Source organism: Lynx canadensis, chromosome A3 (assembly GCF_007474595.2).
Source record: "Lynx canadensis isolate LIC74 chromosome A3, mLynCan4.pri.v2, whole genome shotgun sequence".
NCBI classification, from domain to species: domain Eukaryota; kingdom Metazoa; phylum Chordata; class Mammalia; order Carnivora; family Felidae; genus Lynx; species Lynx canadensis.
In genome coordinates, this window is record NC_044305.1 from 124,343,353 (window position 1) to 124,363,185 (window position 19,833).

At 36.2% G+C, this 19,833-nt stretch overlaps 1 protein-coding gene across 6 annotated transcripts in view; it reads left to right on the forward strand.

Moving 5' to 3' along the window:
• The window catches only part of PUM2 (pumilio RNA binding family member 2), a 100,962-nt gene that overhangs the window by 15,551 nt on the left and 65,578 nt on the right, over positions 1-19,833 (forward strand). For 5 of the 6 annotated variants that reach the window (XM_030311582.2, XM_030311580.1, XM_030311584.1 and 2 more), the window contains exons 2-3: positions 7,109-7,177; positions 15,102-15,210. In XM_030311582.2, the coding sequence (XP_030167442.1) occupies positions 7,127-7,177; positions 15,102-15,210 (160 nt within the window). In that variant the 5' untranslated portion in view covers positions 7,109-7,126. Of the gene's footprint in view, positions 1-7,108; positions 7,178-8,109; positions 8,235-15,101; positions 15,211-19,833 lie in introns of those variants that run through there. The other variant, XM_030311583.1, reaches the window with a different exon arrangement.

A 19,833-nucleotide genomic window follows, 5' to 3' on the forward strand; every position in this document is an offset into this window, starting at 1 on the left:
CCCTGTCTAAGCATTTTCTTAATTGCAAACTCAAATATTTTTAATACTTATGTGTTATTTCATTTTATAGATGTGTTACTTAACTATTGTAGGGCAATTACGCAGTTTATAATTTTGGAAGTCAGTAATCTGCAAGCAACAATACTGCAAGCATGTTTATACATAGCTTTTATATATTTATTCTTAGGATTGATTCCCAAAGTTGGGGAAACTGGTTCAAGAGATATGAATCTCGGACACCTAGGTGGCTCGGTTGAGCGGATCAAATTCAGCTCAGGTCATGATCTCATGACTCATGGGTTGGAGCCCAACATTGGGCTCTTTGCTGACAGCTCAGAACCTGGAGCCTGCTTTGGATTCTGTGTCTTCCTCTCTCTCTGCCCCTCCCCTGCTTGTGCTCTGTCTCTCAAAAATAAGTTTTAAAAAAATTTTTAAAAAGCTATGAATCTGTGTGTATGATGTTAAATTGCTTTCCTAAAAAAGGATTGTAACTTTTTTTAATTAAAATTTTTTTAATGTTTATTCATTTTTGACACAGAGACAGTGCGAGTAGGGAAGGGCAAAGGGAGAGGGTGACAATCTGAAGCAGGCTCCAGGTTCCGAGCTGTCAGTACAGAGACCCATATGTGACTTCAACTCACAAACTGTGACATCATGACCTGAATCGAAGTCGGATGCTTAACAGACTGAGCCACCCAGGAGCTCATTGAAACTTTTTAGAATACGTTTTTGTGCGTGTGTGTTACAGGTAGTTTCCTTCTTAAAGCATGTTTTTACTGTTGTTAGTCTACCATACCTGGATATCTGAGGCTACGGATCACTGCAAATTAAAAGCAACCTAATTAAAAAGGTCGGAAATAGCACCACTATGTTCAAGTCAAGTGGTATTTATTTAGTTATTTCAACTTTTTTAAAGGTTATTTATTTTTGAAAGACAGAGCGACAGAGCATGAGCAGGGGAGAGTCAGAGAGAGAGGGAGATACAGAATCTGAAGCAGGCTCCAGGCTCCACGTTGTCGTGCTGTCGGCACAGAGCCTGATGCGGATCATGACCTGAGCCTAACTCAGATGCTTAACCAACTGAGGCCACCCAGGTGCCCCTCAAGTCAAGTAATACTTAAACTGACAGCAAGGCAGGAAATGCTAACAAAGGCAGCCACAAGAGACCTAAACATTGAGTTCCACAAGAGCCTCAGAAAGTATTGTTTCTTTCTAGAGTAGTCTGTTGTGGTGCTGGTAATGGATATTTGTTGAGTACTTTTTATTAATAGTTTACAAAACATTTTTGGATACATTATCTCATTTGATCTTCACAATAGATTAAGTAAGCTAAGGCTTAGAGGTTAGACAACTTGCAAAAGTCAAAATGTGAACTCACATTCTGTACCTAATCACATACTATTTCTATTGTACCATATTGTCTGATATAAGATGTGTCGATTGTGCTTTCTTTAGGAAAGCAGAATAAGAAAGAATAAACTTTAAGGCCATTTCCATATCCTAAAAAGAATTTTAAGGTTTTGGCCCTAATGGAATAATTACTTTAATAAGGACAGTGTGTTTTCAGAGGATACAGATAAATAAGATGTTCCATGGAAGAGTGTTTAAAAAAAAATTTTTTTTTTTTACATTTTATTTTTTTTGGGAGAGAGAGCGCGCACGCAGTGGGGGAGGGGCAGAGAGAGAGGGAGACACGGAATCCAAAGCAGGCTCCAGGTTCTGAGCTGCCAGCACAGAGCCCAACGCGGGGCTCAAACTCAAACTGTGAGATCATGACCTGAGCCGGAGTCGGATGCTTAACCAACTGAGCCACCCAGGCACCCCTGGAAGTGTTTTAATGACTGCGGTTGGTATGATCTTTGTACGTTGAGCCCTTCAGCGCTTAATATCGTTTAATGCATTTAATGTATAAGTTGATTTAAAAGGCACATATTGTTAAGCTTGTAAAGCATATATTGATTTAAATTTGAAGCATACTTAAAAACTTAGCAGCATAATATTAGGAAGCCACTTTAGATGATTGAAAATATGATTCCTAATAACATGTTGGCAATATTCGTAGCTTCCAGATGATTGGCCATTAGACTTGGGAAACAGTTAATGCTTGGAAGAAGTTGAAGCTGTAATGGAATGAGAGATCTAGAAGATACAATATAAAATACAAGGTTTAAGAGAAGGATCACATGTGAATCTAAGAAAAAGAATATAAAGGACATATTTAGAGCAATATGTGAAATCCTATGAAATATTTATAGAATAATGAAATTGACTATATCTAAATTTAGGGAATTTTAAAGAAACATTTAGAAATCAAAGATGATTTAAGCAGACTATACTAGACATTAGAACAAATTGTTTTGTGTTAAGATGGAGAACTTTGTGTGAATGAGAAGTGTGGAACACATTTGGACCAAGATTCCTTTATTTGTCTTGGTAATTATATACATGTGCAAAATGTATATAAGTATATGTAACATCCGTATTATATATATGGCTACAGAATTTTATATGTCTATGTATATATGTTGTGTGTAAAACAATATTTTGATCTCAGTGAGTTTGCTTTAAAACCAAGAGCCATGGGGGCAACTGGGTGGCTCAGTCGGGTTTGGCTCAGGTCATCATCTTGCAGTTTGTGGGTTCGAGCCCTGCATCACTGCACCAGTGCACAGCACAGCCTGCTTGGGATTCTCTCTCCTCCTCTCTGTGTCCTTCCCCGACTCATTCACTCTCTCAAAATAAATAAACTTAAAAAAAAAAATCAGTGTCTTGATAGGGCTAGAGTTCTTATAGGTGCAGGTAAATTGGTTCATCTACATATGTAATAAAACCTATAATGTTGACATTTTTACTTTAAATGGGCATATGAATTTGAGAGAAATTAAGAGGAAAAAACAGTCCTTTATACTTAAGCACATACTTACCATTTCTGGTGCCCTTCATTCCTTGAAGATCTGAGTTTCCATCTGTTATTTCCCTTTAGCTTGAAAAAAATTTTTTAAGTATTTCTTGAGGTGGAAGTCTGTTCTAACAAATGTTTTTATCTAAAAATATCTTTTTTTTATTTTTTTAAGCCAAAGCATATTTCTACCAGGTAAAAACTTCTAAGTTGGCATTTTTATTTCTTGTTTCAGCACTTTACAGCCTCTTCCTTTGTATTCTGGTCCCCATTGTTTGAAGTGCAAAATCAGTGGGCACTCATATTATCTTTTCCCCTTTAGGTAACCTTTTTCTTCTAGCTGTTTTCAGGATTTTCTCTTTGATTTTTATTATGGGTATGGGTTTTATTTTCTTTTTTCTCGTTTTGCCTTGGGTTCACTGAATATCTTAAATCCATGAATTTTGCTTTCATCAAACTTGAAAGAATTTCTTTCTGGCCGTTGTTTCTGCAAGTAATTTTCCCACCTCATTTTCTCCTTTATTATTTTTTTTCCCCTCTCTCTAGATTGGAAATCTCGGTTGATCTATCTTTAAATTCACTGACCTTTTATCTCCAATCTGTTACTAGATGCATCCAGTGAAAATTTTAAATATATATATTTTTAAATGTTCATTTTTTGAGAGAGAGAAACAGAGACAGAGCATGAGTGGGGGAGGGGAAGAGAGTGAGACACAGAATCTGAAGCAGGGTCCAGGCTCTGATCTGTCACCACAGAGCCTGACGGCGGGGCTCAAACTCCTGAACCATGAGGTCACGACCTGAGCTGAAGTCAGATGCTTAACCAACTGAGCCACCCAGGCACCCCTAAAGATATTTTTTAGTTATAGAATTTCCATTTGGTTATTTCTGTAGTTTGCTTTCTTTGTTGTAATTTTGTATTTTTTAATTTGTTAGCATATTTTTTCTTTCATGTTTGTGTACAGTTAAAATAGTTGCTTTAAGATCCTTGCTAATTCTAACCGTTGGGTTAGCTTGGGCTTGGTCTTTATTAATTGATTTTTCCCTTTAGTCTAGGTCTCATTTTCCTGTTTGTACATGTCTAGTACTTTTAGATTGTGTTCCAGACTTTATGATTGATACATTGAAAGTACTCTCGGTTCTGTTATGTTCCTGTTGAGAAAGTTTTTTGTTTTTGTTTAATGGGGCTCAAACTCCAAATTCCTGTGACTTCTGTGGTAGTCTGTAGCAGACATTACAGACATAAGTCTGTAGCCTTAATCAGGCTGCTCAAAGTCTGCTCCACAGATGTATAGTTCAGGGATTGTCTAAAAATCTGAGTAGAATTTATATACGGAATTTGGTTCTCTCTTTTCTGAGACTTCCATCTTCAGTTTCCAGCATCTCTGGTTGCTCCAAACTGTTCTTTGGTTCTTCAAGCTTTTAAGACTAGATTCTCTGTAGGAATTTTGGTGCCCACCTCCAACCCCAGGCCTGTTCTCAGGAGAAAAGGCCATTTAAAAAACTCACTCTTTGCCAGTCTTTTCTTTTAAGTGTAGATGATGTTCCAGTTTGGGTTTTTGGTTTCCATTGCCTTCAAATTGTTTTGTATTTGCCCAGAGTTTGTAGTTATCTGCCAGAGTGTTTAGGTTAATAAGAGCTATACCTCTAATTACCAGGAAGTGCCTGTGACTCATTTAAACTCTTTGAGAACAGTGACTGTATTTTAACTCATTTTTTCCTCAACAAAATCCAACACATTGAAGATATCTAGTAAAAGGTTCCTAAGTTAATGAAAGGGTGAAACGACCTGTTCACTTTGTGAGAACTGTTAATGAATCCAGCTTTTCTAACAGGTTAAGAGAAATAGCTTATTTGCTATCCATATAGTTTTTTGATAATAGTATCTGTTCAGATTTGTTGCTCATTTTTAGATTGGGTTGTTTGTTCTTTTGTTATTTTGTTAGAGTTTTTTAATATATTTGGATACAAGTCCTGTATTGGATCTGTGATTTCCAAATATTTTTCTCCTAGTCTGTGGTCTTTTCATTATTATCAGTGTCTTTTGTTCAGCCTGTTTTATGGACGAAGTCAGATTTTTTACACATTGGTTTTTCTTTTATGGACTCTGCTTTTGATGTTGATCTTACCTCATAAACACTAGGTCACATAGCTGTTCTGTTTTTCTAGAAGTCTTATAATAATAGATACTGCATTTAGCTGTATGATCCATTAGTTTTTTTATTAAAGTGTAAGGTATGTGTTGAGGTTCACTTTTTTGCATATGGATATCTTACTTTTCAAGTATCATTTGATGAAAAGATTGAAGAGCTTTTTTAATAGCTGACTTTTTTAAAGATTTTATTTTTAAGTAAGGTCTACACTCAGTGTGGGGCTCAAACTTACAACCCTGAGATCAAGAGTTGCATGCTCAGGGCACCTGGGTAACTCAGTCGGTTGAGCATCTGACTTCACCTCAGATCATGATCTTGTGATTCATGAGTTCAAGCCCCACATTGGGGTAGCTGCTGTCAGAGTAGAGGCCACTTCAGATTATCCCCCTCTCTCTGCCCCTCCCCCACTTGTGCTCTCTCAAAATAAAGAAAAATATTTAACAAAAAATTGCATACTTTACCAACTGAACCAGCCAGGTGCCCTTTTATTAGCTAAGTTTTGAATACTTACGTACCCTGTTCTCTAAATCACAGTAAGCCATGTGGCAGATGCTCCAGTTACCATCCCATGAAGAAATTGAGAGAAAACAGTTTAGGGTACTTGTTCAGAGTTATAGAGCTACTTACTAAGCTGCCAGACTATAATTTGAATCTAATTCTATTTCCTTGTAAACCACCTTAAGGAGTTTGAGCTTTATCTTTAAGTCAAGGATTAAGATGTAGGAATCACATGGACAAAGTACAGTTCAGAAAGATAACTGATTACATTTGGAGATTAGAGTGTATGATGGGAAGACAGAATTACAGTCATTTTAGGTAAGAGATGGTGGTAGTGTAAACAACCAAACAGCTGGAAAATGGTTAGATTTAAGTGAGGTAGGAGGTTGACATTAGTGATTGGATATTGGTGTAAGAAAGGAAAGAATTAAGCTGTAAATGGGGAAGAAGAATAAAGTTGGAATTTTGCCCAGGGAATGGGAAGGAGATATTTGGACATTTTTAAGAGAGAAATTTGGCTTATAAATACAAATGTTTGAGTGAGAGTCCTAAGCATATATATAGTTTTCAAAGCGATGAGAGTGGATGAGATTGCTCAGGATAAGGGGTAGAGAGGACACTACCTTGGATAGAGGACTAAAGGAACACTAGAGTTGAAGAGACAAGGGGATCTGTGAAGGCTGAGAAAAAGCAACTGGACACGTTGGAAAGTAGAAGGAAAAATGATGAGAGAGAGAAAGTGGCAACGGAGAACATTATTACAGCAAGGGAGGGGTGCTTTGTAATGTCCAATACTATGGAGTCTTAAAGAGAGAGAACCTATTGGGGAAATTAATAGGATTGTATTGCAAGGCCTAAGAGCTGAAGGCTGTGAATTTGTAGTGGCTTCAGTGTTGAATGGTGTTCTCCAGCAGTACTTAACATTCGAAGGCAAAGGACCTTCTGACTCAACACATTGTCGCATGAATGATAATTTAAAATGTTAGAAATGAAAAGATAAGAAACATACACTTTAGTTTTAGTAGAAGGCGAAGTGAAAGGAGTTACTCTTAAGGAAATTTCAATATTTAATCGCTCTCACAGCTGATTAATTTATGTGTTTCTTTGAGATTGAACTGGATCATCACTTACATATTTTGAGGGAAAGTTTTAAATCAGTGGTAGAAGATCTACAAATAAGGAAGTGTTGAGAAATTTTGAAAAATATTAACTAAAGTAATGTAAAATAGTAATGTTATAATTGGAACAACAAAAAACAGGCTAACTATACTTTAGTATTTGAGCTTGCTTCCTTTGTTTGTTACCTTCTATTTTGCTCAGCCATTAGTGGTTTTTCTTGGCACACAGAATAACCCACGAACCTTTGACCCCAGGGTTTTAATTTTAATGTAGATTGCTGTTATGTGCTCTATTTAGGGAAATCTATCTTCATAGAGAAATCGGTTTTTGTCTATCTCTGCTCATGCTAATTGCAGTAATAGCAGCAATATAATATAAAAATACTTGATACAGTCTATTTAAATTTTTCTTTCTACTGATTTTTGTTTTTGTTCAACAGGTTTGATCTGTGGATGAAATGAATCATGATTTTCAAGCTCTTGCATTAGAATCTCGGGGAATGGGAGAGGTAAATACTTACGAATACTAAGAATGTATATACCTCACTTTATTTGAGCCCTTAAGACTTTTTTTAAACCATAAATATTCTTGAAAATAGTGTTTATATCTTCCACATGATGTGGGTTTTTTAAATCTCAGATGATACAATTCTGTAGTTGTGGTGATTTTCACCTTTTTTTTTTTTTTAACCTCTAGTAGTAATTTTTAGTGAGATTGTATCTAATTGATTTGATTGACTTGGTTTAGATAATGTTTTATATTTTGATAATGAACCATAATTACTTTGCTTAGAAAAGAGCCTTTCTTGATCCTTGTCCTGCTGTTTTATATATGTATGACGTTTGCTTTAGCCACACTTGATTGTTCACTATTCTCTCTTCCAAAAATCTCTCCTTGTTCACTGCTTAATAAACTTCTAATCCTCTACAAGACTGTACTGAGAAAGATTCTTATCTGTTGTCCCATTGCTATCTGCAGTAAAATTAATTACTTCCTCTTCTGACTTCTCCTAGATCTTTATACGTACTTTATTACTTGTTACAATTTGTTTTATATTAATCTTTTCTGTAGATTGTTAGCTTTGAATAAGTGGCACACAGCACTCTGAATTTAATAGATTTTATCAGTCCTGTTAATATGTGATTTTTGTTGGGGCATCCCATTTAACTACACCATCACATAAATTAAGGAATAAAAAATGCTTGAGTTTTCCATATACCTAAAGACTATTTAGAAAACTAATTGATTATGAAAACCCTTGTGGTCACATCTTTATTTTGTCATGTTCTGTAGTACTAACATAGTGTGGACTTTGGTAATAGAACATAACAGTGAACAGACATGAGATGTGTAATTAACTGCTTGCTCCCGGAGATTATTTTACTTTGGTAGATTAGCGACCTTCATGAGACTCACTCCATCCAATGCTGTGCTCTTCAGATGCAGAAAAAGAGTCCAGTCACTCCTCTGGGCCACAAGAGGGCACCCTGCAGCTAGCTAACCCTTCCCTTCTCCAGAACAGCGTTTTCCAAAGAGTTTGTCATTTTCAGAGGACTGATTTAAGGGTGAGTTAAGGTGCTTAAGCATAAGTATTGCCAAAGTACACTTGTTAGTCTAGTGTATAAGGTAAAATTCTGGTCCCTAAGAAAGGTTTGAAAGAAGGAATAATTTTTTAAACAACAACAACGACAACAAAAAAACCCCTACACCTTCACTGCAGTGGCTACTTAGGCATTATTTACACTGTGGGTGAATAAAAAGAAATAGTTGAAAAAGGCTTCTGTTTTGTTCCCTGCTACTTGTTTTCTTTGGTCTTTAGAAAGCAAAATAATCCAGGTTTGAACAGTGTTTCAGCCTGATCTGTGACAAACTTGAACTCAGTGATTTAAGGGCAAGTAAAGCCACACCATTAACTTAATTCTCTTTAGACCCCCAGCACTTTACTTCCTAGATCTACATTGTATATATGTTTACAGATTGGCTCATTTCCCCACTCCCCTTCTAAATAACACTTGATAAATGCAAAGACATCTTTGCAGTTAAACAAAAATGTCATGATCAGAAACAGTAGTTGGAAGAGTTTGGTTAGTTATTTGGGGGTGGAGGAGGTATATTTGAGGTTTTTGGAAAAGAGACAAGCTGGGTTGAACAGTATGTTAATCTAAACTTAAATCTAGGCCTTCTTAATGGAAATTTTAGATAACGCAGAATGAAAGTGGCTAGGGTTTAGACTGCCTGCTCTTTTGGGCAGATAACAGTAGGTCAGTGCTTCTATGACCTTCATTCAGTAGAAATGTATTTTTAAATAAGCTGTTATTCACTAATTAAGTTTTTTTTCTTAACAGTTTACCAACTAATTCTGTTACCTCTAAGAGATAGCTAAGAAACCTACTCAGGTTTCTGCCTCTGGGTTCTCTCTCCCACAAGCCTTTCTATCTTTCCTCATCTCACAGGCAGCAGGGAACCTTCTGGGATTTCCTTCTTTGCCTGTCTCTCTCTCACCAGTCTTCTCCTCCTTTCCTGACAGGTGAGGTTTTTTGTTTTTGTTTTATCCCAGAATTCATTCATTTTAATAAATTAAAAGTAGCCCTGAGTTTTTGGCTCTTGAGTTTTCTAAAATTGCTTGTTTATTTTTTAATGTGACATCCTTTTTTAATGGATTGCCCTATTCTTGACTTTTTCTTCAAAAATCAAATTTTCTTTATTATGTCTTAAGTTGTTGTAAATTTCTCATGTACAAATATTGCATTACATATAGGACTATTTTCAAATGTACTGGGTTTTGTAGCTCATGATGTCTTTACTGACCCACCATCAGAAGGGCAGTCTTTTCTACTTGGTCATCCAGAAATGGGAACAGATCTGTATTCATCCATTCATAAACTCATTCTTTCCATATTTTTCCATAGCATGTTTTTGTCAAAAGACTTACTGATTTGTATTGTGTCATATGGCTTAAAAAGAACAAAGCTAATTCATAGGCGGTTGGACTCAGCTTCATTAATATAGTGTTTTAAAACTACAGTGCAAAGGCACAAATCTATTATATACACACACAGTATGTTCCTGTTTATTTTTTAAATAGGGGGAAAGATACCCCTGCCTGAAATTCTTTAGGGAACCTAGAATTTAATTTTAAGTCCCTGCGTTAATGTATATTATTTAGGGAATAGTCAAAGCTTAGTATGATAAATAATGCCCCCTCCTTTCTTTTCTGACACAGTAGTATTTAAAGAATGTTATGCACTAAGATCCCAGGTGGTATAGTGAAGTGGAATGCTGGGTACGGGAGGAGACTTCTGTTTTCTCTCCAATCTATCACTATCACTATGACTCTGAGTAAGATTGACTTCTTTGAAGACAGTATTAGGAATAACCTTTGTATGAGTTACATATATCTCTCAAATGTTCTAGCTCTGATCTGAGCTGTTAGGGATAACTGGAATAGAAGCCAGCTATTTGAAATAGTGTTTAACGATCATAGTTTTATCTACAGAAATCTTTACCTTAATTCTTAAACTTTATCCACCATAATGAATGCCCACGTTATATGGGGTGAATATCATGATAATATAAACTTTTTAAAATGTTTACTTATTTTTGAGAGAGAGCATGCCATGCATGTGCCTGCGTGGGAGGGGCAGAGAGAGGGAGAGAGAGAATCCCAAGTAGGCTCTGCAGTATTAGTGCAGAGCCCAATGCGGGCTCGATCCCATGAACTGTGAGATCATGACCTGAGCTGATATCAGGATTCGGGCAGTTAACCAATGAGCCACCCAGGCACCCCTAAGCTTTTTTATTATATCTAGTGGTGGTCTAATGCTGGTAATTTTCAGAAATATTGATGAATTAGACTATGATTGAAAAGAACCATCTTCCATGGTAGGTGTAAAGAGAATGGGCTTTAGAATTATACAGACGATGTGTTCAAATCCTATTGCTGCCATTTATTAGCCATGTGTGTAACTTTGGTTCTGATTCCTTGTGCAGGATGGGACGGTATTAGGCATCTATTCTTTGTTTCATGTCCCTCCTATGATACTCAAATGAATTGGGAAAAGAAGGCAAATAACTATAGATAAGACTTTTGTATTGAATAGTAATATCATAGTCCTTTAAAATAATCAGCCAGTTAAATGTTGCTGGCCAGTTTGTTATGTTTTATAATAAATATAAAAAGGTTCCTATTTTTGTAGCAAAGAGATCTAATTTATGTCTGCTATATGCTTGGTACTATTCTAAGCAGTTTACTTACGCTATTTCATTTTAGCCTCATAGAAACTATAAAAGTATCGTTAATATTATCCTTACAGATGAGAAGATTGAAGCTCAGAATGGTTAACTGGCCCAAGATGGTATATAGTAGTGATTGAATAGCATGAACTGATGAGCGCCTTGACTATTTACAGTACTGCTTCCTATTGGAAGTGATGACATCTAATGGTTCTGGTGATTAAAGTGTTAGAAATGGAGAAGATCTGGGGGAAGTGGTATGATTTGAAAAAATGAAGTATTGATATCTTTTATTAATAGAAAAAATTAAAGTCTGGAAAAGTTGTGGGGTTCAAGGGAATTACCCTGTCTTTTGTTTTCTACATACACATTTAGTTATTAGCATCTATGCCTGTCTTTTGTGAACTTCCATTATGAAGAGAGTCACCTTAACATCGTAATTTGACCAGATAGTCCAGATACATATCTGGTGTCATGGCATAATTATTAATAGCACCCCCTTCCTCAGAAGTGTCCCAGTTTAGACATTACATGAACATCCTTTTGTGTTTTTTTTTTTAATTTTTGTTTTTTAACGTTTATTTATTTTTGAGACAGAGAGAGCCAGAGCATGAATGGGGGAGGGTCAGAGAGAGGGAGACACAGAATCTGAAACAGGCTCCAGGCTCTGAGCTGTCAGCCCAGAGCCCGACGCGGGGCTCGAACTCACGGACCGCGAGATCATGACCTGAGCTGAAGTTGGCCGCTTAACCGACTGAGCCACCCAGGCGCCCCTTACATGAACATCTTAATTTAAAACACCATATTGTAGACATAAAGCCTTTACATCCTGTTAATTCTTGGGATTATGTTAATTTGGTTGGTTTTGTGATTTTTATGAAGAAGGCTCCAGGCTCCAAGCACAGAGCCTGACGCGGGGCTGGAACTGACAAACCGCAAGATTGTGACCTGGGCCAAAGTCGGACGCTCAACCGACTGAGCCACCCAGGCTCCCCGTACTGCTATTTTTGAAGATGGAGAGGGCAAGCCATAAATGCTTCTTGAAGGAAAGAACTAGTAAAATGGTGGACAGTTGGGGGGATGAATTTGTATGTTCACCCAATCATTTCTGAGTTGGAAAGACAGAGGTGTAGGTTAACAAGATATACTAGTTGCTTGACCTTGGTTTAAAGTTTTTGTGAAATTGGGAACGAATATGAAGTAGTACTGGATAATATATTTTGCAGATCTTTAAGATCTCTTAACCCTTGTTTTCTATAATATGCTTCCCCCTTTGTACTACCGTAAAAGAGTCTCCAGGGGCAAATCTCTAATTTTATTGCTATTCCAGCCAGTGTACTGCCTACATTTTTTTTTTTTTCCCTAAATGGTCTATCTTGAATTGTTGCCTTTCCCTGTATTCAGTTCATTTTAACTTTTCTTGGTCACAAGCTAGTAGTTTCTCTGAAAGTATTTCAAATCAGTGTCTAAACTGTCACAGAACGTTGTTTGTAGAATGTTGGTATAGGCCTTTGTTAGGAGAGGTATTAATTTTACTAACTCCTGTGCATGATAACTTAATAAATGTTTGCAAAATGAAGATATTCATAGCACAGTGTTGGGCAAAAAGTAGGCACATTGGATAAGTGCTTAATACAGTTTTTTTAATTTTTTTTAAATGTTTATATTTGAGAGAGACAAAGCACGAGCAGGAGAGGGGCAGAGAGAGAGGGGGAGACATAAAATCTGAAGCAGGCTCCAGCCTCCCAAGTGTTGGCACAGACTCTGACGTGGGGCTCGAACTCAGGAGCTGTGATATCATGACCTGAGCTGAAGTTGGATGCCCAACCGACTGAGCCACCCGGGCACCCCCTCTAGTTGTGTTTTAAAGCAGTAATTTATGAGCTTCTCTACTAAAGCACTACACGGAACTTTATCACAAAGACTTCCTCAAAGGGATTGTTATTTCTGTTACTTTAGGTTAATTTCAGCCATTTCTGTGACTGTTTCTATTAAGTTTCTAAAACTTTACCCTCAGTTTCTTTGTTACTATTATTTTGATATTGAAACTTTTTTTCATGATGTATGGATAAAACATTCTCTCAGAAACCAATTTTTAATATTTTAAAGTATTAACTTGGGTTTTACTATGCATACATGTTCAATTATTTAAATATATCAAGTGCAGTGTTTTAGTATTATCAGCTTTACAATTTGTGTGAATATTTACATGAACCTTTTATAGTGATTTTTAAAAAAAGCTTATGAAGGAACAGAGGTTGCATTTTGCTGGGATCTTCATTAGAGCAGATTATTGTTTAAAATGTGCTTTTTTTTTTAAATTTTATTTTATTTTTTATTTTATTTTATTTTATTTTTTTTTATTTATTTTTGGGACAGAGAGAGACAGAGCATGAATTGGGGAGGGGCAGAGAGAGAGGGAGACACAGAATCGGAAACAGGCTCCAGGCTCCGAGCCATCTGCCCAGAGCCCGACGCGGGGCTCGAACTCACGGACCGCGAGATCGTGACCTGGCTGAAGTCGGACGCTTAACCGACTGCGCCACCCAGGCGCCCCTAAAATGTGCTTTAAATAAAAATCATTTGCAGCCCAGGGTGATCCTAACATGGAAAAACTTTTCTTTCTAAAATTAGTAGAAGCTGGTTTCCTTTAAAATTAAATATATTTAATTTAGCAAAAAAATCTGCAGATTGGGAACATGCCCAAATTGGACTTTTCCCCCTGCCTTCAAAGCTGCTTCTGGCTTTTTGTTTTAGTTAATAGTGCTACCATTTAGCTTATTATCCAAATTTAAAAATTGTATCCTTTTTATTAATCCCTTCCCCACTTGTAATCATACTCATTTTGACTGTCCTAAATGTCTCTCAAACCATTTTGTTTTTTCAGTTCTTTGGGTTGGTACCACCTGTTTTAGTTCTACCATCTTGGCCCTGTTGGAATTTGCTAAACTGATTTCCTTGCCTGTAGTCTAGACTATCCATTATTCTTAAAGCTTATAACTTGAGTTGTTTTCTAAAACACAATGTCTTAACCTCTCTGGATTCCCTTTACATTGGTGAAATGTGCAATTTCTTAGCTTATCTTTAAGGCTTCTGAGAATCTGACCTAGAAAGTTTTACCAGCATTAGCTTTGACATTCCCACATCTGTTCATCCATCTCATACCTTGTTGTACACACAGTGCAGTTTATCAGGTTGTGCCTTTGTTCATGATTTACTGTATCTTCCTCCCCTTCTACTCAGACTTTCAACCCTCTCCCCCCCCACTCACACTTTCAACCCTCTCCCCCCCCCCCACCGTTTTATTTCTCAGACTCAATTCAGGTTTTACTACGTTCATTTTATTACATTTAGTGTGTATGTTTGTGAACTCTCTAAAAATAAGGTTACTATGCCTTAAGGAGACAAACACAGGTAAAAGCTTAGTGATAGAAGTATATACAGGTTTAATTATGAGCCCTGGAAGACTGGGTACCCAATTATGGGCTGAGAGGGAGGAGATCTTAGGAGTACTTAACTTAAAATGCCACGTACATGTCTCAGAAAAACAAAACAGTCTGTACTTTTCAAACATCTCCCCAGTCCATCTTCTCTGAGTGTCAGGGAAAGTAGAGAGGAGAGGCTTGGATGAATAATAAAGTATCATTAGGAATTAGCCAAAATGTACATATTGAATAATTTGTGAATCATTGTGTCAACACAGTTTTTATGTGCTATATATGTCACATACTTCCATTGCATAAGTGAAGTAAAAGTGAAAATATATTTTCTGCCATGGAAGCTGTGGGATAAGAGGTGATCCAAGGGCAGTATTTGGAAGTAAAGGAAAAGTTTTCCTTTTCTGTGTAAGTGTTTTTATTGGATTATCTATATTGAATAAGAAATTTAGTAAGTTTTTTGAAAAAATTTATAAAGAAAATCACATGATGGTAAAACCTTTTGAAAAAGTATAGAAAAGTCCAAAGTGGATTTTGATTAGTGTTCAGGTCTAGAATTATTAGAGCCAGTACCCAAACATAAGTGAGGAGTTATTTTATCATTAACAATACAAATTAGAAAATAGTTCACCCTGAATTTTCCTTAGCATTGAAAACTAACTTGTACATACCAGTGGTAAGTTTGCTTTCACCCATGTAGAATTAGAATAAATTTGTAATCAGAATGATACTTAAATTAATCATTTTTTCCCTCCCAAATAGCTTTTGCCTACCAAAAAGTTTTGGGAACCTGATGATTCAACAAAAGATGGACAAAAAGGCATATTTCTTGGGGATGATGAATGGAGAGAGACTGCATGGGGAACTTCTCGTAAGTTATTGGTGTATGTGTAAGAATTATGAGTTTACTTGAAATTTTCAAAACCCTGTTAACCCCCAGACAATATTTGGAGCAAATTTGTGAAGTCTTTGTTGAAGATTTTATAAGTCATTGTAATGCACATTTTTTGTTAATGCGCATTTTTTATTAGCCCTTATCTAATGATCTACTTAACAATTAGAAGTGTTTGTCACGGTGAAGTATGTTACAAAGTTTTATTTGAAGTTAACTCTAGGGTGCCTGGTTGGCTTAGTCTGTGGAATGTGCAACTCATGATCTCACGGTTGTGAGTTTGTTGGGTATAGAGATTGCTTAAAGATGAAAATTTAAAAAAAAATGAAGTTAACTCTGATTATAAAATTCTGAGTTTCCATTAAAAGAGGGCACATTAACAATAGGGATTTTCAATCTTAAATTGTATTAGAGGACAGCGACTGATTTATCTAATTGCAGCTCATCTAGCTTTATTAGACATTTGCCATACCCAGAAAGGAAGTAAACTCCCTGAGTGAGGTAAATCCACAGAAAGGAAGCAGACTTTGAATGTTTTTGATATCCACAAGTAATGGAGAGAGACTTAGAAACCAAGAAACTGTTAAGGGAGAAGGAACTGGTATGAAGGAGTACAGTTCACGGAAGTAACTGTATTGATAGGTAAATTAAAGAGCATGGCCTTATTCTTAAAGTAGTACTGATTATATTTTGAAATGTTTCTCATTAGTAAAATTTGAGATATATACACATGCAACTGTCAACATGTATTTTACAAATAAGTTTTCTCTTTTTATAACAATTCATTGCAGCTTGTGAAAGCTACACAAAATTACCAAATTAAGATCAAAACAAATTTCTGAACAAATTTCTGGATAATTATCAAATTAACCTTAAATTTTGAGTGTAAATTACCAGGTGTTTCTTTATTCTACAAATCATTAAAATACATTAAAAGGTTTAAAGTCTTTTATATTGGGAATGCAAGCTGGTGCAGCCACTCTGGAAAACAGTATGGGGGTTCCTCAAAAAATTAAAAATAGAACTACCCTAGCAATTGCACTACTAGGTATTTATCCAAGGGATACAGGCTAGCTGTTTCGAAGGGACACATGCACCCCAGTGTTTATAGCAGCACTATCAACAATAGCGAAAGTATGGAAGGGCCCAAATGTCCACTGATGGATGAATGGGTAGAGACGATGTGGTGTGTGTGTGTGTGTGTGTGTGTGTGTGTGTGTATGTATATGTATATATATATCATGTACATACATATATAGTATGTATATTATATACACACACACACAGTGGAGTATTACTCGGCAATCAAAAAGAATGAAACCTTGCCATTTGCAGCTATGTGGATGGAACTGGAGGGTATTATGCTAAGTGAAATTAGTCAGAGAAAGACAAAAATCATATGACTTCACTCATATGAGGACTTTAAGAGCAAAACAGATGAACCCAAGGGAAAGGAAACAAAAATAATATAAAAACAGGGGGACAAAACAGAAGAGACTCATAAATATGGAGAACAAACAGGGTTACTGGAGGGGGTGTAGGATGGAGGATGGGCTAAATGGGTAAGGGGCATTAAGGAATCTACCCTTGAAATCATTGTTGCACTGTATGCTAACTAATTTGGATGTAAATTTAAAAAAAAATTAAGTATTATGTTGAAAAAAAAGTCTTTTATATTTAAATTTGTTTTTTCAACTAAAATAATTGCTGAAAAGTTAGGTAGTACTAGATAATTTTAGTGATTAATAAATACTCTTATAGTAAAAATTGAGAAAGTTTGAAAACTTTAGCTATTAATTTATAGTGAAATTTTCTTAAAATACTGGGAATTTTCTTTGAAGTCCGTCGGTATGTAATATAATATGCCAGGTTTGGAGAATATGAAGGTAAATAAGATATTGCCCTCAAAGGATTTTTTTTTTCTGGATTTGAATTAACCCATATTACATGGGTCTCATAATTTAAAGTATTCTATTATTTAGACTGGGGCACATTTTTCCCACAAAAGACACTTTCCTTGCTAAAATTACATGTGCTTGAAAAGTTGAATGGTAGACATGTTTTGATTTTTGTTTTAAAGGTTGAGTGGTTAATTACTTTAGTTACCAGAACCAAATATTTTTTTAAAGCATTCCAAAGGAAAACATCTTGAGCACAACATGGTAATGAAAGATTATTTTCAAGATGGATGGTTGGGAAATATTTTTGGTATGTTATATTTGGAGGATAGCTTGTGCCAGAAGTAAAACATTTAAGCCACAAATTTATATATTTCTTTTAGTGTCAGATTTATATTTTGAATTTCTTATATCATTTCCTCTTGAAATTTTTTTTTATGCTGTATGGATAAAATTCTGAAGATGAGTATTAGTCTTTACCTGGAGACATGTGAAAATTAGAAATGAATGAAAAATTTAGAAATTATTTTGTTTATAGAACATTTATTGGGGGGCGCTCAGGTGTCTCAGCCAGTTAAGCATCCAACTTCAGCTCAGGTCATGATCTCATGGTTCCTGAGTTTGAGTCTGCTTCTGGCTCTGTGCTGACAGCTCGAGCCTGGAGCCTGCTTCAGATTCTGTGTCTCCCTCTCTCCCTGCCCCTCCCCTCGCTCACGTTCTGTTTCTGTCTCTCAAAAATAAACAAACATTGAAAAAAAAATAAAGAAAAAAACATTTATTGAATGCCAAGTATGTACAAATATGAATAAAGGAATTGTAGGAATAATGTCCTAAAGGAATTGTCAATCTCAAGATTCTTTCCATGACTGTAGGAGACTTTACCATATGCTTGGTTTCTCTAACTGAAACTGTCTTTTCCACCTTCATGTTTCCCTATTTTTTTGCTCACTTTAACTCTTTACTCTTCATATCACTTCTTCTGGGATTCACTCTAAGATTGAGAAGGATTGATGCCCTTTCTTTATTTTTGCATAGTATCCTTGATTATTTTTACTGCTGCTCTTTTACTCTACTATGATTACCTTCTATTAAACCTGTAATCTCTTTGAGGGCAGGTACTGCCATGTTTGTTCTAAGCACAATGCCTAATATGCAAGAGGCCGTAAATCAACATTAGAACTAGTGAATGAATGGGTGAATGATTGAATGAAAAAAATATAATGACTAATCTCTTGTGGATAAAGATACTGTAACGGAAGTGTTTTTATATGCTTTAACAAAAGTAGCAATCAAACCTACAGTTAATGAAGTCATGACTGAGTTCCTCCATTACAGTTCAGCCCTTTAAGGACTAGACTTAATACTGAATATTGTATATGATCACAAATGAACCAGAGGCAGCTCACTGGTTCCTTCTACAATTTTTTTTGGCAGATCTAAAAAGTTGCCTCAAATGTTTAATTATAGTTGTATCCTATTTGTTCTCTAATCTTAAATACTGCTTTTCCTTTTTGTCCTAAAAACAATGTAGAAAGGGCACTCATATCAGGTGAATATTTTTTTGTTAAAAATAAATGGGAAAGTTTTAAACTAGAAGGGATTTTTATTTTATTTTTTTATTTTATTTTTTTTTAATTTTTTTAACGTTTACTTATTTTTGAGACAGAGAGAGACAGAGCATGAGCGGGGGAGGGTCAGAGAGAGAGGGAGACACAGAATCTGAAACAGGCTCCAGGCTCTGAGCGGTCAGCACAGAGCCCGACGCGGGGCTCGAACTCACAGACCGAGAGATCATGACCTGAGCTGAAGTCGGACGCTTAGCCAACTGAGCCACCCAGGCACCCCTCTAGAAGGGATTTTTAAAAATAATCTTCAGGTGACAGGTTTTACACCAAGAGAAAATTCTGTGATATTAACTGATTTTTTTCTTTTTTTTAAGTTTTATTTATTTGAGAGAGACAGAGACAGCGTGAGCAGGAGAGGGTTAGAGAGGAAGAGAGAGAATCCCAAGGAGACTCTGCACTGTCAGGGCAGGATTGGATACAGGGCTCAAACCCACGAAACCATGAGATCATGACCTGAGCTGAAACCGAGAGACCGACAGCCACCCAGGGGCCCCTGAACTGATTTTTTCAAACTTATTTGTTTGTGTTTATAGTGGTACAGCCTTGTGTTCTGAAATCTGTCCAGTATATAACTGAGCTTGAGGAGTGCCTCTGCCAATTTAGGAGTTATTTTTATTCTTCTAGGTTTTACTTTTAAAGGTTTTTGTTTTGAATTAGTGTGAATCACAAAGAGAGCTTTAACATTTTAGTGAGATGCTTACAGGTAGCTGAGCCTTCAGGTCAATGTTTGTCTCCCTTGACCTTTCTGGTTTGACTGGCTTCACATCAGCTTTTACTTATTTTATTTTTATTTTTATTTTTTACCAAATGGCTCTTTCTATCTGTATTCCCAAGAAATGTGCCTAGGTCAGTGAATATGAAGAGCCTTTAAAAAAAAATTTTTTTTAATGTTTGTTTAATTTTAGGGGAGCGAGACAGAGTGTGAGTGGGAGTGAGGAGGGGGAGAGACCATGAGAGGGAGACATAGAATCTGAAGCAGGCCCCAGGCTCTGAGCTGTCAGCACAGAGCCCAACGAGGGGCTCGAACTCAAAAACTAGAGATCATGACCTGAAGCACCTAGGCACCCCTGAAGAGCTTT